The sequence below is a fragment of the Hippocampus guttulatus genome, chromosome 17, assembly GCF_054856545.1.
Source record: "Hippocampus guttulatus isolate MCC_2025c chromosome 17, RoL_Hgut_1.0, whole genome shotgun sequence".
NCBI lineage: Eukaryota > Metazoa > Chordata > Actinopteri > Syngnathiformes > Syngnathidae > Hippocampus > Hippocampus guttulatus.
The window spans coordinates 2,229,247-2,253,332 of record NC_141277.1 but is presented as its reverse complement, the minus strand read 5'-3'; the positions used below and the strand labels follow the sequence as shown (position 1 = coordinate 2,253,332).

Sequence of the window (24,086 nt, the reverse complement as noted above, 5' to 3'; positions counted from 1 at the left end):
CTTCACGACCGAAAGATCTATTATAATGACATTGTATCTAAATCTCATTTGTTGGTCAACCTGCTCCCAAACGTAACCCAATAAAGTAAAGAGGGGCACGAGCAAACTCTCCTCTCCCCTTGCCTACGTTTGGCTAAATCGTCGACGGATTGGAATGAAGGGGGGTAAAAAAAAGGAAGCTATCTGGCTAAATAACATTATCTTTAAGAGAAAGAAAATGATTTCATCTAAAAATATCTTTTAAGGTCAGGCGGACAGAGAATAATGAGCGAGACAGGGCTAGGAATTGATTAATGGATGGAGGGAAATTCAGGAAAGGCCGGCACGAGTAGTCGAAGCGGCTTAAGAGTGGGAAACATTTTTGGGACTAAACTTCAGACTTTTTATTCATAGTTTGGCTGGTCCTATACTCAGGATGCAACATATTAGTCAACATCGCAGGTTCCGAGCTGTGCATAGAGCCCCTTGACAACTGAGATCTTGGAAACACTGGGAGAGACAAAGCCCTCAACTTCAATAAGATGAATGCTCAAGTAGGGGGAATGAAAAACATTGACCTAATGTTGCGCATACTGTACCTGCGGTCAGAATATTCGAAAAATAATAATTGATGGACATGTGACAATAAACGCAAAAAGATCTTCCTTTTTTGGGGAACTCATGCAAACAAGCGTACCAAACCCCACTTCAAAAGCGGTAACCCCATCAACCTACAATCCTGCAGCGTGGCTTTGCATCTATTGGTAATCAATAGGAGGCTGGTAAAACTTGATCACTCGGGACCGAGGGAAGGGGATCAATATCAGCAGGAAACTGATGTGAGAACGAAAAGCAGGTTGAAGGAGAAAGCAAACGGTAGACAGAGTAGACCGTGGAAAAATACAATGGAGGAAGAATTCCTTTCAACGCGAGTGTGCTTGCGCCGTGGAATTCTGTGGTGGTCAAGGATGCACTCCATTCTTAAAGTGAATGTCAGGGGACATGGAAGCTTGAGAAATAATTGAAAACACAATTAAGACGATAAAGGAAAAAAAAGCCACAAGAAAAACAATTGGAAATCCTAAAGTGGTTATTGCCCTTCGACCCTGCCTAAGTCGGTCTAAAGGTTAAATGCATTTTATTGTCTTCGGATTGACAGACAAGAATCTGCGCTCATGAGAAAGCTCAAGGATGATGGGAAGAGGCGGATCTGACGTCGCGTTGGATTGTGGCATGATGTGTTTTTTTAAGAATCTCTTTAGCCTTCTTTAATTTGTCCGAAAAGTATAATTGAAGCAATTCCCTGATTCAAGAAATCCATCTACGTCGTAAATCCAGATTTCTGTTGTACATTTATCATCGTTAAACTTACGGCTTTGCCGATCCAAGCCACATTTTAATATCACATCAAGACACCCCAAGAAAATACAAATGCACTTTTGAAAACATTTACAAACCTCCGTGGCCCTATGCCACAATGTTATTGCCCCAATAATATTTTTATTATTATTACTAATCATCTTAAATTGACGCCGCACCTTTGCAGGTGTCCCTCAATGTGTAAAAAAACGGCGCAAACTCAATCATCGGAAACAATCAAGAAGGTTTAGAGTCACCACTGCGAACATTCATCTCTGCGCAGATTCAATCTACGCCGAAGAGAAATGTGAGCTGACCCAAACAACCTCCAGGCACAGATATTAGATTAGCAGGGGAGGCTAGCGTTTCGGCTAACCCAATCACAACTGGGCTAATGACACTGAGAGGTGAGGGTCAGCCTGACCTTTCACCTCTGACCTCTATCTGCGCCACCGCAAACGCTCTCCGGGGTTGAGAGATGGAAACGGGAAAACCAAAAGTTGAGTTCAGAAAAGAAAAGGCAACATTTTTTCAGTCATGTTCCTTGTTTAGAGTGCGGAAGAATTAATGGATTCTTGTCATGTACACAGAATGCCTCCCAAAACCAGTAAATATAATTACATAATACTGGTCTGTGCGTTTGTGTATGAGGGGGGTGGGGCCAGGCACTCAGGAAAAGTGCAGCAGAGACACAGAGTGGCTTGCGTGACAGAATCTCTGTCCAGAAAAAAAAAAAAAAAAAGTTCATGCAGCACATCTATTCCATATTGTCCAATGTCGATACACAGGTGATACGCTATTATGGGGGCCAATTAATCGGTCGCGCTCCACTTTGTATTATTGTGGCGACAGCCCCCGTGATAAACTGCTTCTTCCTTGACAATTGTGCCATGGTGTGTGTGGAAAAACAATAATACACTAGAGTGCATGTGGGGCCTTAAAAAGTTGAATGATAAGAAGGGACTCACGCACGATTGTCCAGTTAAGTCGCTTTTGGCCGCATTGCTTGGTGTGTGTGGCGGGCCGAAGAAATGACTCCAAAAATTGATTGGCGTTTGATGCCTTTGTCTCACTCAGTCGTCAGGTTGCACGCCGATTTCTCCAACTAAATCCAATTTCTAATATGCACGTTTGTTTTTAATGTCATGCTGATGATACCCGTCACAAATAAGTTAAGACTTAAAAGGCTGTTGAACGTCTGCAGTGATGCAACTCATTTTAATTGCTTCTTTTTTAAATCGCTTGACACCTCCACCAGACAACGCGGGTGTCTGTGTGTGTGCGTGTGTGTGTGTGGCATGTGCGTCTGGGGCATGGAAGAGTGCCGTGGTAACAGCCCAAAGCCAAGTCATTCTGCTGTTGTCAACAGCATTCTTTCCCCACTTGTCTTCTCTTCCTAGTTACTTCTTGTTTTGGGGTTTTTTTTTGGTTTTGTATTTTTAGTTCCGTTTCCATTGCTCCCGCGTAGGATTCTCCTTTTCCCTGTTTTGGTGGATACTTGGTGTTTGTACGATTTTAAAGATTTAATGCTGCACAGAAAATGAAAAATACCGCTGTCAATAGAGGGCAAAAAATATGTAAACATGGCCAGTGTGAAATGACAAATTGTTAGCTACGTATGTAATATTGATTGTTCTGGGAGAAGGATGGGGAGGAAAGTAGGAAGGAAGGGAGCTGGGAGGCTAAAGGTGTCAAACCATTTTTTAAAAATAAGTTAATAAGGTTGGATGTATGACGTTATTAGTGTCGGCAAAAATATTTAAACGCCATAAGACAACTGGGCATTTGTGCAAAGTTACAGGTGTGCATGTGTCGAAATTTAGTGTGTGTGAATAATCAGCAATTGATTGCATGGGGAAAGCAAGTGCCAAGAGTGTTTGCAACGGTACAGTTTTTGCTTGTATTGTTATGAATACCTGCAGTAATGTCATCATCAGTGACGTCCATTTCCTCCTCGGGAGCCTTGGCCTCAATTGGTTGCGCTTCAGGAGGTGGCGGAGCCGGAGTCGAGGGTTCGGTGGATGCGCTGGCTAAAAGATAGAAGCACACTTTATTAAAATGCACGGGTCCGAACTTTCACGGGGTTTGTGTAGCCGTTAGTATTCTCATCACAACAGGTTTCACATTGATTCCGATTTTCCCGGTGAAGTAGCTAATAAAGGTTTATTGGACCTCTCCGTTATCAGGGGAATTAATAGAAACACACACCTGTTCCAACAAACAGGATACACTTAGTGCCTTCATTAAAGCCTTATCGCTCCATTGCCAATTAACAGTGCTTTTCATTAGCCAGGCTAATGAATGATTATTCCCTAATGAATGGAGTGACAAAAGGTAATTGAACCGATGCTGGGATAATCTCTGGTTAAACAGATTCATTAAAGAAATCCACACGGGCACTCGCAACACTGCGTGCAAGAAAACACTCATCGTTTCTCTCTGTGTTCATTTGAGCAGAATGACACAAACGCAACATATAATGAGAAATCATTAGAAAAATTATACAGCAAAATTGTGTTATCTCGCCCAATTGAAAACAACACATTCAAAGTGAGCGCAAGAGACGATGCCTGAAACAACATTACAATATCACCAGGTTCTGAGGAAGAACTATTTCATTGTATATTATTGGGATTTCATGTGCTGGACAAACAGAAAGTATTGCAAAATTGTGAAATAGAAGGAAAATGATTGCTGTTGTTGTTGTTTTTAATGTCTCGGTCAATCTGTAAAATGTCTCCGCATTGGCCTACTGCAGCACAAGAGTGACTGTGATACATGGTCCTAAGGTAAGCGATGTTCTGATAATTTTAGAAAATGGCACTTATTGGGGGTCTACGAAAAGAAATTCAGCTGCTGTTGTATTTTTCGGCAAGAGAATTTAATCCATCTGATATACAGACCCACTTGCCACTGGGACTTCCACACCATTGCTTTTCACATCGTTACAAAACGCATCCAACCAGGCCTATGATCTATAAGTCAGCTGCTGGAGAATGAAAGAGTTGAAACCCGCTGCGGGAGAAAGAAGAGGCGGGGTGGGTTGGGCATTGTAGAATGGAGGACTGAAGGTGGGAGGGGGGTTAGGATGGATGGGGAGGGGAGAGGGAAAAGAAGGTATTCCTGCCTGCTCCAAGGTCAAGCTTGTCATGTCAGCCATGACACATAGCTCCCAGCATGCCTTGTTAACCTCCCGGACCTTTTCCTCCTACTCCATTGTGTCTGTTGCTCTCTCTTCCTCGATTCAAAACACATACTTCCTTTTCTGTAAAATCATAGCGGGCCGATTCCACTTTAGTCTGGCAATCGGGCTATTTGGTGATCTGCGTTCATTTTATTGATACCATGACTCCTAGAACTACTGAACTTCATATCAACACACACAAGGAGGACAAAAGGATAAACACCAAAAGCAGCAGGTGAAGAAAATTGGGGGGGGGGGGGCAGATGCGAAATATCGCAACAGAAAAGGGTATGGTGGTTACTATTCAGTGATCAAAGAAACAGCTGGCACACACAGTGAGTTCAAAGGGCCAAATTGCATGTGTGCATGAGCGTGGAGGTGTGAAGAATGGAGGCGATTTTGCGTAACGTGTTCGCGTGTTCGTTAAGGATGACGATGGGACTTTGTCATCATTTTTTGATTTGAATAAGCTCTGTTGTAGAGTTAGCTGACGGTATCTATCTATGTTCTCTCTGGTGGCGTCCTGCACGCAACTTCGGATCACCAGAGCGCACCCGCGCCCACTCAAGCGCAGTGTGGACCAAGATCTGATCAAAGCCCCACCTGCCATCTCGTGGTAATTTATCATGGTGAAATCATTCCCACGAAATGATGGACACTAAATGATCGGGTTTTTGCCAACGTACTTTTACATTTTGGCATGAAACGAGTTCATGAAGTGAGCGGGATGACTGGTGGTTATTTGAGGTTAACTACTTGCCCTGCGCCACCTCTCCTGGGCTTCCATTCCGTATTCTGCCAGAAGCCATCCACTTCGAAGGTTAAACTGCAAGGTTTAATTGTAATTCTTTGTAGCATGTCCGGCTAACAGGGTTGACAGATACCTCCGCACCAAGAAAAACAACCCAAATAATGGATTCCTCATGTCATAGTGAAAAAATATATATTTTCAGGTCAAAAATGAGTCGCAGAGATTAGCGATAAAAGTAGACGGCTACTTGCGTTGCACCATCATTACTTGATTTTCTCACGATAGCCCTGATTTTCAGGACCAGAATAACCCACTTTTTTTCGTCAGTCAGTCTTGTTGTGCTGTGCATAGATCAAATTCAGTGACCCTATAACCTCACTCTATCTTGCCCTCGGTGTTCCCTCCCCCATCTGTCCTCCCTCTTCCCCTGGGGTCACCCGTCCATCACTTCCCTACCTCCCCCGCCTGCGGTACGGCAGTGGTAACACAACACTGACCGGTACCCATTTCCATGGCAACTGTTCCCCAGAGGAACCCCCCCCCCCCCTCCCATCCAGCATCCTCAGCAACTACAAGGCAACCCCTGGAAAAATACACACACACAGGCATAGTATTTTAGAAGACTGTTTCTCATAAACAAAGGTGGAGATCAACCCATCATAAGATCTAACTATAGACAGAAGGGGGAGGGAGAGTGGGGGGGGGTGCATGGGGAAGCAGAGAAAACAGCTGGATGGATGGCGAGAGTGAGACAAAGGCAATGTGATGCTGTTGGCCTACTGATGCAGTGCGCACCATTAAAAGTCAAACGAATCCTAAAAAAAAGACCAAGCAGTCTTAAGAAAATTGGAAAAAGTTGCCCTCTTCATGTCACTAAATTGTTCGTTCACTTAATCAATGTATTCATCACATCCAGACGAGATGACTGAAATGGGGTGCTATTTATTAGGGACGGACCAATATCAAACGTCACAATGCAATAGAATCACGAGATGAACCTAACGGTCCGATTGTTATCACAGGAGTGTGGGGAGGTTGGCGACGTTAAAAAAAAAAAAAAAAAAAAGCAGCTCACAATACTGTATAAAAACTGATATTGTTCAAAAATAAAAATAAAAAAGTCAGGATATTGAAAAAAAATATGTCTGAGTACTTACGGGAGCTGACTGTGTCCACGTATTGCGGCAGGTAAGGCGCCCACAAATCAATGGTGTCCTTGCGCCCTGATTGGCCGATCCTTCTCAACTCAGCCAGCAGTAAAGCTTGTGCTGCTTCACGTACCTACGTAAAAGCACAGACATTTCCCTTAGTGCGAAGACTGAGGTGCGTCAATCACTCGGTCATTTGTGATTGGATGAAACTTTGCGAACATATTTGCGTTGGAATATCAGTAGCGCCATAGCCTTTGTGAATAGAACATTAAGACGGTACAAACTGCGGAGGCAAATCAAATGCAGCCCCTGAGCGTTTTACCTCGAGACAGCGGTCCTGCCATCTCCTCGCCAGCATTTCGAGTAGTGGAGGTCTAAACTTGTCGAGGCCCAAGAGGTCAGGGAGCATGACACAGTGCATTGCTGCCAGCTGGCTCCAACCTGCAAATACACACAAAAGGTAATTTCATGGGATTTGTACTGGCAGGTGTAAGGGGGGGGCAGGGGGCAGAAGAAAAAACTGACATCAAATGAACAAAATTTTGCTTGCAAAAAGCCTAGTTGTCCGTGCATCGTCAGCTTTTTATATTGTTCTAGCATCAGACAAAACAGATGTTAGACTGACGGAATACTGAAATCACACCACAATGAAATTACATTTTGACTGAAAATGTAATTTTTTTTTTCAACATTTTTGCAACATCCCCACATGAATGAGACAATTTGATTTTGAAGTTGACCCTTCAGTGAGAAACTGTTTTGTGTTTTACATGACAGCAATGATGCAAACAGGTTCAACTGTAACACTACCTTATCTTTATACTTGAAAATGAAAGCGTCTACTTTTGAAGACAGCATTTAGTCCAGGTGTGCATTTGAAACAAACATAAACCTCGCAAACCAACGCTCACAAGTTTTCGATATGGTCACATATCCCCACCTGACACCGCTCCCCCATGTGCGTTTTGGTGTAATGTATTTTATTATGATGTTGCTAAGAGCTGAGGAGGGTTCGCCCATGTCAAAGAAGCACTGAGTGAGGAAACGGATATAGCTTTCACCGGCTTAATGTCACCAAGTGAGTCTACAATATAAAATAATAGGCAGGCCAACGAAGCAAAAAGAAGCCGAGAAGACCAAACATGCAAAAGACAGAAAGAGAGAAATATCACTGGACAACAGTAGACTGCACATGAACAACTCGACCAAACACCAGCCGACAGGGACAATGGTCAATGCACTCTCAAGTGAATTGTTTCAAGACAGCGTTGGTTGTTTGCAAGTTCCACAGTGCTGGGAATTTGAAAACAAAAGGCAGACAAACGTTTCAACTCTTCACTAGTGCCGCATTTTGATCGCTGTTCAACTGAGTGAGCCGAAAGTGAATTGAACACACCTACGACAGACAAACAAACAGGTAGACGTACAGCGCTGTAGACCCAAACATTAAGAAAGACATTGGTTTAAAAAAAAAAAAAAAAAAAAAAAAAGGACCAACATGGACACTTGAGAAAAGCAGGAGGAGCATGACTAAGGTAAGATTGAGGCGAGAGACACGAAAACGTGAACAATAATAGATGGGTGGAAACTGATTCTGGGCATGTCAATAACTAAAGAACGCCTTGAGGACAGGAAAGTCCAAATGAAACCAAATATGACATGAAATGATAGAAACTACATGAGAGGGAGAATACAAACATGAGAAAAGGAACTCAAGGGAGTGGACAATAGAGGAAGGGAAGAAGAGGATCTCCAAGCGCAAGTGGGTGAATCAAGACAGGGCTGTCAGATTTCCTTTAAGCTGAACCCATCGGTTCAGTCGGTACCTTCATTGACCGAGGGGATGCTATGAGAAGCAGGACCAGGGCCGGGGGAGCCCGGGGCCCTCTGAGGAACAACAACCCCAGGAGCCCCCGGGGGCCCCGCCGTTGTAACGGTAGCAGAAACTTTGGTGCTGGCTGTGGTGGCTACCGCAGCTTGGAAAAGGAAGAAAAGGAGAAAAATAGTAAAGAGTGAAGGAAGATGTTAGAGAGCTGTCAACTGTATACATACACACGACACAGAAGGGGGGGGGGGGGAGGCAGTTAAGTCCAAAAGAATAGTTTACACTCAATTACAAAACAGCAACAGAAAAGAATGAAAGCAAAAAAAAAAAAGACGTAGATAAAATAAATCTCTTGATCCTGTCTGGGGGGGGGCTACACATAACTCTTAGTTGATTATGAAGCACAAAGCAGGGCAGAGAGCAATCGGGTTCCAGCAGGTTTGAAGATCATGACTTAGAACTCTTGATTGAAACGATGAGGTCATCTTCAACGTTTGATGAAAGACAGTCATGTCGCCCCGCCCCCCCCCCCCCCCAAAAAAAAATTAATCACAGAGCCAAATTTCCTATGCAGGAGAAAAGTCATCTCAAATCACCAAATGTAATGCTACAGAAAACAGAAAGAAAAGTAAAATAGATAAATGACTTTCCTGCAAGAGCACGGACAAAATCTGAATAAACCAAAGCCCGAAAACGAAAAGGCTTGAGGACATTTTTTTTTGGAATAAGTACGATCAAGGATGTCCCACTAAAAGTACTAATTCCAAGGAGTATTAGAAAAATAAATAAATCATTGCTCAAAACCCCCCAAAAATCATTGCTCTTTGCTAACAGTATCTTCTGTGTGTATGTGGGATATTAGGGGTGTCTATTTTTATTTTATTTTTTTTGAGGAGATTGTGAGCTGCTATTAGTGCACAACACACACACACACACACACACCTGGTTGGAGTAGACTGTCTGAGCAGAGGTCATGGCCAAGGAGTCCCTCTGAATGGGCATGAATAGGAGTGTGGCGCGAATCAGTCCACACGCTTGTCACGCTCCCGCCCGCCCCCATTGAAGCATGACAATAGCCCCAAACCCCATTCCCTCCCACCACCCATGCAAGTGTGCCATCCGAGGCAAGTGTGTGTATAAACAAATGTGCAGGTATTGTGCTTGACAAGTGTGCATGCGTGCGGTTGCGTATGTATGGCAGATGGTGACAGATGGTTACAATGTCGCCTACAGTGAACCCGACCGAACAAGTTGCGACACTTCTTTTACTTGGGAAAAGCATTGTGTTGCAGTGCAGTTTGGTCATTTTGTCTTGCGGCAAAAATCCTCTGCGGATACAACTTGAATGATTGATGTTATAACAGAAAAAACACACATTTCCCATTTTGGTGGTTTTGTTTCTTATACGATCATTTAAATGTTCCTAAAAGATGTATTTGCTGAGGTATAATCATACAAAGTTGATCAATGTTTCCCAGTTTATTGAAGAAAAACGATCATTTACGTAGACACATATGAGGGCCATTAAAAAGACTTCCAAAGACATCGTTCATTTTTGAGTTGTTTGTTTTTTAAATTCCTTTTTTTTTTATTATTAAATCCTTTGACGCTCAATGACTATGGAAATAATTAATTTTTAAGAAGGTTGAACTCCAGCTGTGAACTCCAGCTGTTGTACCTCTACCATGTCAAAAATGACAAAAGAGTCCTTTTAAAGACCCACTGAACAAGAAAACACCAGCAGCTTCTTTCTGTGATATTTTTTTTTAAGTCTCTGTGGGATTTATTGCCAGTAGGCTACATTATGAGACCCCGCCTCTCTCCAAATGTCCCCGCAGGACCCCATGGGTGTGTGAAGCAAGCGCCCCCCCCCCCCCTCCTTTTGTAGTTACCTTGTTTGATCTGGGCTTGTAGTGCCGGGTTGGAGGGCTGAGGGGGTGTGGCCGGCGTCCTACGAGGAGTCTCCGGGGTTCCTCCTGGTCTGGGAGGCCTGGAGGAGGATCACAAAGACGAGGCATGAAATATTAAAGGAACAGACAGGAGAAAGGTGGAAGAGCACCAAAAAAAAAAGACACATTCACTTGCGCACGTACACACACACACACACACACACTCACACACATGCACAAAAGGTTATTTGTCTGCTCAGGCTATTGAATTGTTAAGTAAAGGCACAATCCTGCGTCTGAACATACCAGAGGAAACTTACTTTTCGAGAGACAAAAATATCCAGAAAGACGATTGACAAAGAAAGCTGCACAAATCTCATTCATGCACATATTTAATGATGGAAAAAGATCTATACCAAACCCATTTTCACATCTCCCATTTTTTTGTTTACATAGATTATCATTGTCTGATATTGACATTTGTTTTCTGATTGTAATCATTAAAGTGGGGAAACAATGCAAAAAAGTATGAATTTCAGAAGAGGCAAATACTTTGTCAGTGCACCGTATTATACTTTTGAGAGCGTCCTGCTCTTCTGCATTTATTACCTGGCCGGTGCCTTCTTCATATGCTCGCCGACAAAGGTGGCATTGGTCATGCCCATCAGCGTGTTGGCCAGCGAGATGACGGACAGGAGGTGCTGCGTAGTGACCGCCCTTGACACGCCATACGTCCCCTTGCCAACAATGTCTGACAAAGTCAGTTTGCGGCCTGTTGCAAGGGACAACTGCCGCAGCAAAGACTCCTGACAAATGGAGGGTGACAAATGAACCAAACACAGGGAATGGCGAGAGCACACCAAAGGCTAATTTTTTTTTTTTCAGCTAGCATTACAACACAAGACATGAGCATTAAAAGGAGGGACAATTAATTGTCTTGATTGGTCATTGAAATAGTTCACATTTTCATTTCGGATAAATCGTCCAGATTGGCACATACCTTGAAGGTGGGCAGCATGAGGGACATGTGACCTCCCCTGGAGATGAGACCAAAAGAAATGGGGCAGTGTGGCCTAAGCATGCCAAGTCTTTCCAGACAGATACCGTCCAGCTGCTCGTTGAGACCCCAGGCATGCAAGCAGGACATGAAGAGTTTGGCGGTGTCCATTGTAAGGTTGTACTCCAGAAGACTCAAGGACTTTGACTTCTCCTCGCGCCTCCTCATCTCCTCCTCCTCTTCGTCATCTTCGTCCAAAAGGTGCTCCTTGATGGTCTCCTTCATTGTTTCTTTTACCTATATTTTTTTTAACGACGTCAACACGAGTGTTTGAAACTAACTCTTGAAATATACCACAAAGGCCTGTTCCAGAAGGTGAGTCTGGATTGCTGCGTGTTTCTTCCTGACCTGCTTGAAGATCTTGTTGGCCAGGAAAGAGCCTCCCTTGTCAGCGCCAGCCTGGCTTTTCTGCAGCGTCTCGGGGGACACCAGCATGGGATTTGGCCTCTGAGCTTCTTCCGTTAGCAACTGGATGATCACGGCTTCCACGTCAAAGAACAGCACATGCATGTCAGGATCGGTGAGGTTGGTCTTCATTGCCTGGACCACCAGTGCATTGTGAGAATATTTGGGCAGGTTTCCCTAAAGAGGAGGAAGCATGTTGGAAATCAGTAAAATCTGTGAATCCGTCAGATGCAGGAGATAAACGTTTAAGCGTCAGGCTATATAGTAGTCACATTTCTTTAAGACAAAAACAAATTATTTTTGAATGTTTAACATTGTTATCACGTTTTGAGGGGTGACAATCGTACTTGAAACAATATGTTCACACACAGAAGACTTCTGTTTGCCCAGAATGTGCAAAACTATGAATCACTGAAATTATCTCTCACATTAAAAAAAAAAAAAATCATACCGCTTAGAAATGCAAGGAAGGAAAATAATAATCATTCAATACAACATTCTCGTCTTGGTCCTCGCGTCAATGTCAGCAAGTTCCAGTGGATGAACGTTGCCACCTAAAGGCCAAGGGCCCCATTGCACACGAGTCTACTTGTTTCAGTGGAAAGCCATGCAAATGTGGCAAGTCACAGACAGTTCTTGGGACTTTTTTCAAGCACCCTCTTGAACATTTGCTTGAAATCGGGAGTTCAAACCAAGCCCACATTGGGACTTCAAAAATTCTGTTCCCAAAATAAAACATTTCTGCGGCAGCACAAATGGCTTTTTCATGACTTTCTTCATTGTTGTTGTTCAATTTTGGGTTCAACGCCCACCAAATCACAGTGTATGATAAAAAGATGAATTGAACTATGCACACTGTCTTTGTAACAAGCCCATACTCGAGGTTTGCACACTTTGCTCATCCAAATTTCAATGACATGATTTACCACCATTTGACAGTAACAGAGCACTGAATCAGCATATCAGCCGATTACGCCCAGAAAAAAAAACGGTAATTATAAAAACACATCTATTGATCATATTTTTCTCCCACTTTGGCAATACTTTACCTCCTTCAGACAAAAATAAAACAAAAACGCGGTTCAGCAGAAATGCCAGAGGACAAATTGAAAGTCACATCCTGACTTCCTTAACACCTGACTAAAAACTGCAACTGTAAACAGAGATGATGGCTTGCAGCTGACTGGGTGTAGTGTTTGTGTTGATAGTCTGACATTTCGTGGTCATTATCTTTCATCACACACGGCAGGGGAGCATACACAGCCACTCACAGGGCGGGGGGGGGGGGGGGGGGGGGGGTTGACCCATAATGCAAGAGAAATGACCCTGGGGTGGGAGGCAACGAAAACAACAACAAAAAGCAACAGTGATGTATTTCCGATATAGAGAGGCAGGGAGAAAAATGCAGCAGCTGTGCGCTAGGCTTTTCAGAAAAGAGCGGCGATTAAGACCAACATGATCGAGTCTCAGCACTCGGACAATGAACACATACCTGCCCAATTCCATTCTAATACAACGCTTACTTCCTGGATCCTACTCCGCAGTCCTTAATTGAACAGTGACTGTACCTTGTCAGCGTTGTCTGCCGCCAGCAGATTGGTGGCGAGTGTTTGCAGTTTGTGCTGAGCCATGTTCTTCAGTGCCGCCAGGCTCCGGCGTGTCATTGCCTGCTTCAGGTTCACTGCCGAATGGCTCAGGGCGTCCACGGTGGCCGGAGCCAGCTCATCGCAGGCATTGAGTATCTCGACTGCAGTAATGCCCATCACGCAGCGGTCCAAGGCCCCTGCAAACATTCAAGTATCGGACAGTGAGCAAGTTAAGAGAATCGTAACAGAACATTGAAAACAATGAGAAGTTATCCTTGTTATACTTTGCCTTTATCCACCCAACATGATTGTGGGGCTAAGACGGAGCTTGTGAAAAGCTTTTCAGTGACAGATTCTAGGACTGCAAGTGCAATTTGCTCATTTTAAACCTATGACCATTGTGGGGGGGTCCTTTTTCTCACTTCAATCCTGTCGCACATTTTGTCTGTTGGGGTTATGCGTCTTCAAAATTGTTATTTTTCATTAATGCCAAATATCCTTCACCCCCCCCCCCCCCCCAAACCTTGGTTTCATAATGCTCAACTATCAACATCTATTGTCTTGAATGCGATTCGGTTCACAGTTATCTCCGGCTGCAACAATCCTGTGCCCTTACAAAAGAGAGAGGTTTAGAGGAGACCCCATTAGCTGCAGACAGACCTGATAGCACGATTGCCTCTAAGTATTGAGTGAGAAGAGAAGTGGCACCATTATGCTGTGTGTCTGCGTGCGTCAAAGAGAGAGAGCGAGTGTCTATTCGCGTGTGTGCGAGGGTGTGCAAGGCATCAGACATGCTCACAGACAGACTCTCTCCCTCTTTCTGACTGCTCTCGGGCTCACTTCCGCTCTTTCTCACGTACACATACACAGAGGCAAGCGCGCTCTTTCCTCCCTCGCCGTCTCATACACACTTTTAATTTCACACTCAGTTGCCCTGCAATCTCTCAGCGCTGCAGCTCATTCAGGACCCAAACACACACACTCACAAGCACAGTCTTGCCAGTGAGATCATTGTAGAGCGCATTCAAACCAAAGTTGTACTTTGGCTGACAAGCACGTGTTCATTTGTGCTGGCATCGTTGTAATAGGTTGAAATAAAATGGTTTCTGGAAGCGGCAAAATTAGGTTGAAGAATAATTCTAAAACATTCACATTTTATAGGTGCATTTTAATATCAAAAAGGTTTAAGTGTGTGAGAGACGCAGAACTATAAAAATAATAAAAATGTTTTAAATGGCATTTTCATATCCATACTTTTCACCCATTATGGTTGAGTCCGGAATTTACTCGCTTTAATAAAAGGGTGTCAACTGTATGACTAGTCTCACCTGTATCCATCTGCCAGACATAAACGGAGCCATCAGAGCATCCGACAACGAGGTAGTCATCAGCGGGGCGCCACTTGATGACTTGGATGGGGAACAGGTGCCGTGACGCAAGCATGATGCACTTCCTTTCCCGAAGGCTGAGCAGGCCAACCGAGTGGTCACTGGCCACGGAGCAGACGCAGTGTTGCACCCGAGTCTGCAGACAAAACAAGGGCAGAGGCGTTTCATCAATAGACAAAATCCATTGACGGTGATCCGACAAAGTCAATTTGCGGGAGAACTCACGCTGCAGTTTTCTGGAGGGACGATGAGCTGGGTGATCTCTCCTCCATGGACACAGAAAATGTGCTTCATCTCTCCAGTGAAAATGTCCCACACGATGACAGAGAAGTCCACCCCTCCCGACACCAAAGAGCGCTGGTCGTAGCGGGGCGAGATCTGGTACGGATACAGGACGCACGTCACCTTATTCCTGTGACCTCGTAGCGTGCGATGGGGTGGCCATCCTGCAGGGAACATGCAAATCAAACTTAGAAAGGTGCAATGTCGACTTTCCTCATAGAAATCTTAGATTAGTGGACAATGAATGGATGTTGTGAAGCAAATACAGACATTTGTGAGGTATTGATTGTCCTTGGCAGATGTTTGCAATCAACTCTGTGCCATTTAAGTAGCTAGTGAACAGTGTAAAAAGGCTCCCAAAAACAACTCTCCTTTCTTCACCTCTTCTAAGCATGTGTTCTCCCTGCAGCAACTGAACAATGGCAGTCTGAGTGGCAGGAACCAAAATAATGCTGCCGTCTTCTCTTCCGCACACCAGTCGACCCTGGGAGGGGATGTAGACGCTGGCCGTCACCTGAAGGAGGAAATCAGGTGCATTTTAATGGAAGGTAAGAGAATTCTACTCCATCAGACCTTTCCATTTCAAACTCCTGTATGAGAAATGTATTCGTGCACACGGTCACACCTTAATCGGTTCCTCTTTGCTGGGGAGGAGGCTGAGCTGGTCAATGATACCAGAGGACACAGGAATCAATTTATCAAATGCCTCTTGGAGACTGATGGTGGATGAGACCTGCAGCTCTAGAGAAAGAGGGATGTACAGACCCCTGAGATTAGATCATTGGAGTTTGCACATGCAGTTGTGCAGAGCGGTGATTCCCAAACAGGTATCCCAGGATCCCCAAAGCATAGTTACGTTATCTTTACGTCCCCTGTACTAAATAAAACCTCAAAGATGATGGCATCGGTCATCAGTGTTATACATTTCGACCCCCAGATGTCCCTTTGCCTCCGAGTCACAACATGATGAAAATATCGACCAATACTGTAAAAGCAAAGTACCCCCTCCCCAAAAAGTACGTTTCAATTTTCATTAGTCCTCACCCGCCGGAGTGGACAGTGGCCGTGGAGGCGAAGAGTCCGGGATGCTCCACAAAGACAGTCTGCCCGCAGAGTCTCCCTGGATCAGTAGCTTGTGGAAGGGCTCCCGTCGACCAAAGAAGAAGCAAGTCACAGGAGGACATATCAGGAGCTACAAAGAAGCAGAAATTAAGGACGCATCGCTTTAAAGTAAAATGAAGATCCATGGCTGCCTCGATGCATTTGGGATTCTACTAGTATATAATGTCATTTCAACAAGAGAGCTTAGTAACCGACCTGTTTGTCTGTTAGATTCTCGATGCTGTAGACCAGCGGCGGTATTGAGCCTTCTTTTTTGCCCACATCACTTCGGAAATGTACACTAGCGGGTAGACAGCTGGAAAATAGATGGAGATAAGAAAAACAAAACTAACTGAACATTCTTGGTCTGTAGTGGTGCTCTTTGACAGCTGCTGGGCTCTGATGATGATGATCATGATGACGACGTTGGGTTCTTTGCAAATATACCTGGCCGGTAGGTTATAGATGTAACTACAGCCGTCTTCAGTCCAGATGATGACTTTGTCGGCTGCAATGAACTCTCCGCCAGCCCAAGCCTTGTCATTGTCGCTGGGCACGGAGCAGAGCAGCGAATAGTCACCTGCATCAAAAACCTGACAAAGACAAACATATTTGGGATTCAATTCGAGGCCAAGTGTTGCTCTGCTCGACCTCGTCTGTGTGGAGTGTGATCAGTACTTGGTTTGGGGGCCATCTCTTACCCTCCAGAACTTGGAGCAGACCACCAGCAGGCTGCTCTGAGTGAACGTACAGAAGGAAATACTCTGACAGCCCTGACAATATATGGGTTTGGATTCTTCTTCGAACACCGGGTCCAGGTCCTGAGGGGATTTTTTTTTCAATAATGTTTTGTTAATATGTTTTTGTCTGTCCAAAAAAAAAAGGATTTCCTCTTTCTGAATGAACAATCACTACTACCTGCATCCTGTTGACCTCCGCTGTGATGATCCAGACTTTCAAAATGCCCGTCACTGACACTGCCACGACTGTATCCTCTGCAGAAAGAGACATAAGTCAGAATGTAACCTTGGATCCATATGATGAAAAACACCAATATGTGCATTGCAATTTTAAACCGTCGTGCACATTCTTTTGAGTTTGAAACAAATTAAGGAGTAAGCGAATCGTGTCTTTAAACCTTGTGTGCGGTGTGATCGGATAACACTCATGGAGCTGATCCAGTCGGGGGATATTTTGGACACCAGCGAGTACAGGACCTCCAAACTGGTGGCATCCACCACAAGAATCTCTGGGTAGTGGCCATTACACAGCAGACGACCTTCTCGCTGCGTGCTGACCGCGAACTGATAGAACTGGAGCATCACAGAGAAAAGTAAGAAGGAAATGACGAGAAAAAAATTGGAAAGCTGGCAATGATATTTCAACACTAGTGCACGCTATAGTATGTTTATAATATAAGAATCTGATGATAACTGTTAGAAAGAGACTGAGCTGTAAATATGTGTCTATTTAAATATGAACAATATGAAATGCGCATCATAAATGAATTTACCTGTATGCCGGTGTGAGCACAAGCCAGTTTTGTAAATTCAATACAGCGACCATCATTTACATCCCATAGACACATCTCCCTGGAGACACCAAAAATATGTTATTGCACATAATAAAATGAAAACTGTTACATTTCTAAATACAATTTAGGAGATAGCCAATGCGCTCTCCTTTCTGGCGGATTTTCTATCTATGACCTAATAGCCGACAAAATATTAACAACAGGCTCGGAACCAATAGTTGGGTAAGTAAAATAATATTGAATATGTAGTACCGTAATTTTTACTCACCCACTCTCTGATGCACTGACAATGTACTGTTTATCTGAGCAGGCGCTGGCTTTCGACAGACAGGTGATGGAGGCTGTATGACCAAACAACATGGCCCTGGGACAAATCTGAGAGAAGTGAAACACAAAAACAATTCAAGCTGCAAGCGGCGAGGAATGGCCTCAAATCACCACGGCGGCAGGCTAGCAAAGGCTTTGGCTTTGCAGCAGATGTGCCCCAACAACAATCAACAATAAAAAAAATAATTAAGTGGTTAAGCTTTCACATCAATGCATTTGGGATTCTACTAGTATATAATGTCATTTCAACAAGACAAACCTTTAGTTAATCGAACCGATAGTTCGGACCCTCTTTATAAAATTTGGAGAGCACAAGTTGTATTCAAAACCATGCTGTGCACAAATTCACTGATCAAATTCAGTGGCTTGTCTTATAATTGTATTAAACACCATGTCAGAATTTTACCTCTGCACCGCTTGGTACGAGGAGCGCTAAAAACCTGAAACGCCCGACAATAAACACCACCATATGATATCTCACTACCTCCAGCTCTGACGTCAGGTCCCAAAGGCAGATCTGTCCATCGTGGCAGCCAGTGATAATTGTGCTGAAGTCGTCCATCACCAACAGGCTGCTGATACAGTGGGTTGGAGCGGTGCGGCCCCATAGTACAATGGGTAGAACCAGATTGTTCCCTGACATCGTGCTGATCTTTCTGGTAGGGTTGAATTCAAATGAATGAGTGTGAGCACCAAAAAAAATGTAAAAATATATAAATATCATTTCAATGAATTGTACTCCAACTCTCGTATTGGGCCAATAACTGTTGCCCAACATATATATTTTTAATACAGCACAGGCAATGGCCTTAAATAATTGCATTTGGCAAGATTTGGCGCAGGAAGAATTGCCTATATCCATTGACCGTATTTCGCCTATCGGAACACACATATCTATGGACATCGACCTTTCACTCAATTTGCGCTGTCCTGCAAAGCAAGTTATATCTTATACAGAAGAAATAGCACAAAGCACTGCCGATCACTTGAAAGGTTTTCGTTTCCATTTCATCACGACGTCCCGTCGTTTCATTTTTTATTTGCGCAGCACCGTTACACTTCGAGAGCTGTATTTCATCCACTTACTGGGATAGAAATTAGAATGTTGAATTAAACGTCTGCGATATGATTTGAGGTTGACGACAGATTAAGTGTCAGCGGTGAGAAATGCGGCTCAGGGATAAGTGTGTATGAATGGCTGAAGTTGCTGTCACGGGTGGTTTCCCACACTAGACATGATTGCATTGTCAATACTGTAGCTCCTTTCTGTATACGCGTTATACAAACAACACCTGATCGGATACAACGATGCTATGCTACACTGACTCCAATCAGCTGTAATGTTGCGACTTCCGGGTTGCTAAAGCTGCTCCTAGCATCAAAATGCAACCCCTACGGTTGTGGATACGCACCGTAAACAGCCGATCACTGAGGCATCTCCTTCCCGATGGAGTTTGGCAAAACGACCTAAGTCAGTAGGAAAATAAAAACCAACAACTCCGAGGTTGTTTTGAGCTTGAAGATCAGGTAAACCTTTGCGTGACGGTCAGTCAGTTTTATCACGAGACATCGTTTGGCTCTGACCCAGAACGCATCCGGGGGTTTCTTTCAAAATAAAGGTCACAGATTGCACCATTTGCGGCAATGCGGTAGTATACTGTCACGCTGTTTTACAGCACAGTATACAGTGTGTCATTATTGTAAACTTTAAAGGTTAATACTCTGCAGCAGTCGTTCTCAAAATGTGGTACGAATACCACAGACTCCCTGCAGATGTCTTAAATTTGTTATCTATTTTTATTAAGTACAGTACATTTGATAGGTACAGTTCAGTTGAACTTCACTTTTACTTTCAATGCATAGCTTCCATTGGGATCCATAAAGGCTCTCCCTTCTTCAGCCTTTTGCATCATGAGCAACACTGACAAAAATGAAAGCCACTTCAGAAGCAGAGCCACTAGTGTTCTGCGGGCTTATTCTAGTAGTATGCGAAAGAGTAACTGTCCAATTACATACAGTCAGTTATTTTAGTTAATGTCTAACGTGCATACATTTTGTGTTATGGTACAAAACGATTTGCAATATTATTTAAATGAACACTTAAACCTACTATGCGACCATATTTTAATGTTGGTCAAGATGGTGGTACTTGGTGTCAAATGTTTAAGAACGACTGATCGAGGACAACAGTAAAATACATTGAGGGAAATTAGTTTTTAATCAATAATTGTCTACATTATAAAAATGTTGCTCCAGGAAGAAGTTCACATAACTTCATAAAAGACAGGCATGCCTTTGAAAAAGGACTTTTATTTACAGGGATTTTAATTTGACTTACAATACAAATGTTTATAGACTGAGAGTCCCCAGAGACTGATAATTCTTTAAATCAGATGTTGAGCAGTGTGCACGTGTGTATACGTGTGGTGCGTGACAATGTCTGCTTGAAGTGTGGCAGCTTTGGCAAAGGGAAAAGTCCTTCAAAATATCAGTCGTCTCCTCTTTCCCTCCATTTGTCCTGACTCAGTGACTCTCTCCTTTCTTTCCAACAACCTGCATGAAGAATAGGCCATTAATTTACTGGCTGGAAAAAAAAAAACATTTTTTTTTTTTACATACAGTATATGCTTAGTTTTTTGGGATTCATACCCTTTTGAAGTCATTCATGTTGGTGGCCTGTACTGGATTACCGATGAAGGTCAGGTAGTTTATTTTTGTTGTCTCCTCATCTCCTTGGTTTGATTTGATGAACAACTAGTGGATGGGGAAACAGAGACAAAAATAACATACTGGAAATGCATTTTCTAGTCAAGTGAGGTGCTACATGTTTAATTGTTTTTTTTTGTTTGTTTTGTTTTTTAATGTGAGGTGACATGCAGCAGCCCCCTCTACTATGGAGTGAGAACAATTTATTGGCAACATATTAATAACTCAATATATTTGCTCACTAGCATATTTCTTTGAACCATACTTCAGACTGGACGAAAATTCCCCAGCCTCCATTAATAATAATTTAAAAAAAATCTAATGTTTTAATAATAAAACCAAACTTCAATGCAGAAACGGTGCTACTTGCTTTGTAAAGTGATTTGGTGTAAATCTAAGTGAGCGTCTTAAAAACCCCTTTTAATATATTTCAAGGTAATGATTCATTTTATCTCAAGCTTCTGTAAGGCACAGAAGTACCGAGAGTGTTCGGGTTCTTACCGTTACACTCTGCACATTCTGAAACTTGACATAGCGCAGTGGAATGATTACATCATCTTTGTAGTCTTCCTCTGCAAGTTCCAGAGTTTGGGTGGCTTCGTTTCGCTCGGCGTCGTCGAAACCCATAGAGCGCGGGAGATTGATAAATATCTTAACCACTTTAGGAGCCTGGGCTGGTGCACAAACAAGGGAAACGACATTTCGCATGGGTGGAGAGATGAAGGATCAAGAGAAAAGACGACAGGTTTGAGAACAGCTGAACTGATTCAAGTCGAAATCAATGCAAAAAGACTCACCAAAGTCTGAGGACTGTAGCTTCATGGAAAAGAGCTTCACAGGCTGGTTGAAGGCGATGGTTATCAGTAGCTGCAAACAACATATGGATGTCTGGATCTCGATTTTCGATACGATAAAGATATATCGCCAAACCCTACTCTGGTTGCTGTCTGTTTTGTCCCTTACCTGTTCATCACAGTCTGACTCCAGATAGGAAGAATCTTTCAGTAAGCAGCTGTCAAATCCACATTCATCACTCTCGTTGAGGCACTCGCAGCCGGCTTTGTTGATAAAAGGCATGAGGTCCATCTGAAAATATAATCAAGTACTATACTGCATTTTAGCTTTATTTGAAAGTCAACCTAAATGCCTGTAATTTAGTCAATACTGCAACTTTGTCATAGAACAGTTTTGATCAGGGGTCGGCAAGCCGCGACTCTGCAGCCGCATGTGGTTCTTTCATCCTTATGTTGCTGCTCTGCATGGCCTGGAAAATTAATTTAAAAGTGTCAGATGGAAGTGTATATTATTTATTATTTCTCTCAAAAACGCGCATCACATCTGTCATGTTCTCTGACTGTACACAAGGTGGCAGTGTTGAAATGAAAAAGGAAGTGTGTTGTTCATATGACAATTTTTTTTATTATGTTATGACAATACAGTGTTTGGTTACACTCTGACCTTGTTAGTTTGCTTTCTGACACCACACCTTCTTTCTTGGGACTTTATGCAATCTCAAAATATTAAAATCAAATTATTTATGTATTGTATTATTTCTCTTCGTTCAAAATAGGCATCACACTTTCCAATAGCCCGCCAAAACGGATTTGAATTTTTTTTTGCAAAAGCTGAAAATGTGTTCATTAATTAATAAAATGTAATGATAGATAGATAGATAGATAGATAGATAGATAGATAGATAGATAGATAGATAGATAGATAGATAGATAGATAGATAGATAGATAGATAGATAGATGCCAACATTGTCATTTCCAATGTCATTGCGGCTCCCAGTGTTGTCTTTTCCGTGGAACTCGGGTCGAAATGGCTCTTTGGTTGTACAAGGTTGCCGACCCCTGGTTTAGATGATTTAAAGTGATGTCCACTTACATATCCCCTTGGAATGTCAGAGTCCTCACTGTTTCCTGGATCATTCTCTGTGAGCTGTTTGATTTTGTCCTCCAGACCCGCAACATCTGCTCCTTGGTACTGCTCTACCCGATCCCGGTTCCTGAAGAATAAGAACGTCGGTGTGGCTGATATGTTGTTGGCTTCCTTTGTCGTCTAGGAAAGAAAGAGATTGATCAGTCATATGTACTTTCTTCGGTACAATCTCTTTACTCCTCAACATCCGCAAGGTTATTCACCTGATTAATACCTGGCAAAATAGTCCCTTTTATAAAATTGTTTTTCAACCATCCTAAAACAAAATTGATTGTACTCTACCAGTCATGTGAGTTGCACCTTAAAAGTGTAATTTTTTTTCCACAAAATTACAGAATAATGACAGAACAAGTGAAATATTTGCAAACTTCATGCTTACAGTAATAACTGAATTATTGCATGCGTAAATATCACACATTTAAAAAACATTAATTCACTACATCACATCGTTAAAAAAAAACAACACACACACACACACAATGTTTCATTGCTTTTGCGTGTTTGAGATCAGACTGACCGGACAGACATGGACATCAACTTCAAGGAAGACAACCTGTGGATACTTATTACTCAACATGTTGAACGCTGGAGCTATTCTGACACACGGCCGGCACCTGAGGGGTAAGCAGAATGGGCTGTTAACTTGATCGAGGCACACAGAAGTGCTCAAGTCATTGATAAAATAGTACAACTCACTTAACACAACAAAACAACAACAAAATATGCATCTTGCATAGAGCAGAGCTGTATTTTGTTCCAGCCCAAATAAAGTTGGACTGTCTTGTATGTGTGTTCTCCAGATCAGAGTATCTGACACAGTTAATCAGAGTATTATTATCTATGTCAACAATAGAGTTACAGTCATTGCTAACTGACTAAAATATACGGGCAATTGTCAGCATGCAATCAAGAAATTTACTCTTACTCAACACGTATGATATAACAGAATAGATGACTGGCAAGTAAACACTGGAAATGTGTTTCCTAAGTGTCGAGTACTGTACTGGACAACTGAGGGAAATGGACAATTTCATGTACTACTGATCGTTTCAACGCTGATCCAATATCATATTCGCTATTCTTCACACACATTATATCAGCCAACCCACCATTGGATTTCACAAGGAAGAACTGTAATTGTGCCATGTCATTGCAAGCAAGTCCGCTCGAAAAGCTAACGCTAGCATAATGCTAACCTATAGATACATCACACAAGCGACTGTTTTCAGAGATTGATCTGCACCGTTCATGCCATTTATTCCAAACAGTTAATGGTGACCACTCGTAACCAACTAATTTGCATAAAGAGAGATAGCTGGTTGTAGGACGGCCTCCAACGCGGGACTTACCCGGCCATTGTGAACTTTACCACCGTGAGCCTCGAGCCGGCGGCCGCTAGCTCCGGTAGAAATTCCGGATCGCTCCCGATCACTTTAACACCGACCATGGTACAATGAGAGACGCGGCCTTGTTATTATTATTCCTGGAATAACACGATTACACTTAGTTATTGTAAAGAATTTTGTTGTGTTTTGAGCTTAGCGTCAAAAGTTAAGATCAAATCGGCTGTCTATTCGTGAAGCGCTCTCAGACACGGCAAGTGATTCGCCATGTGACATT

The 24,086-nt window shown here is 43.0% G+C and overlaps 2 protein-coding genes across 3 annotated transcripts in view; both read right to left on the bottom strand.

The window, feature by feature from the left end:
* wdr7 (WD repeat domain 7) overlaps positions 1–19,375 on the bottom strand; it is a 34,880-nt gene extending 15,505 nt beyond the window's left edge. The window contains exons 1-23 of one of the 2 annotated variants that reach the window (XM_086135143.1): positions 19,231–19,375; positions 18,303–18,474; positions 17,760–17,866; positions 17,471–17,549; positions 17,096–17,270; positions 16,876–16,952; positions 16,659–16,778; positions 16,405–16,550; positions 16,174–16,273; positions 15,901–16,048; positions 15,482–15,597; positions 15,238–15,370; positions 14,800–15,020; positions 14,515–14,710; positions 13,169–13,383; positions 11,544–11,777; positions 11,139–11,432; positions 10,748–10,944; positions 10,142–10,239; positions 8,251–8,400; positions 6,747–6,865; positions 6,431–6,554; positions 3,255–3,368 (exon numbers count right to left, since the gene is read on the bottom strand). In XM_086135143.1, coding sequence (XP_085991269.1) covers positions 3,255–3,368; positions 6,431–6,554; positions 6,747–6,865; positions 8,251–8,400; positions 10,142–10,239; positions 10,748–10,944; positions 11,139–11,432; positions 11,544–11,777; positions 13,169–13,383; positions 14,515–14,710; positions 14,800–15,020; positions 15,238–15,370; positions 15,482–15,597; positions 15,901–16,048; positions 16,174–16,273; positions 16,405–16,550; positions 16,659–16,778; positions 16,876–16,952; positions 17,096–17,270; positions 17,471–17,549; positions 17,760–17,866; positions 18,303–18,461 — 3,322 coding nt within the window. In that variant the 5' untranslated portion in view covers positions 18,462–18,474; positions 19,231–19,375. The remainder of the gene's footprint in view (positions 1–3,254; positions 3,369–6,430; positions 6,555–6,746; positions 6,866–8,250; positions 8,401–10,141; positions 10,240–10,747; positions 10,945–11,138; positions 11,433–11,543; positions 11,778–13,168; positions 13,384–14,514; positions 14,711–14,799; positions 15,021–15,237; positions 15,371–15,481; positions 15,598–15,900; positions 16,049–16,173; positions 16,274–16,404; positions 16,551–16,658; positions 16,779–16,875; positions 16,953–17,095; positions 17,271–17,470; positions 17,550–17,759; positions 17,867–18,302; positions 18,475–19,230) is intronic. The other variant, XM_086135145.1, reaches the window with a different exon arrangement.
* Positions 19,376–20,108: 733 nt separating this feature from the next.
* On the bottom strand, positions 20,109–24,078 carry txnl1 (thioredoxin-like 1). Its single transcript, XM_086135801.1, has 8 exons — positions 23,816–24,078; positions 22,984–23,080; positions 22,413–22,586; positions 21,488–21,610; positions 21,322–21,391; positions 21,026–21,198; positions 20,468–20,572; positions 20,109–20,371 (listed from the first exon to the last, which is right to left on the bottom strand). Exons 1-8 carry the CDS (start codon positions 23,911–23,913, stop codon positions 20,342–20,344), a joined length of 870 nt encoding a protein of 289 aa, XP_085991927.1. The 5' UTR covers positions 23,914–24,078; the 3' UTR covers positions 20,109–20,341.
* Between the last annotated feature and the right edge of the window lie 8 nt (positions 24,079–24,086).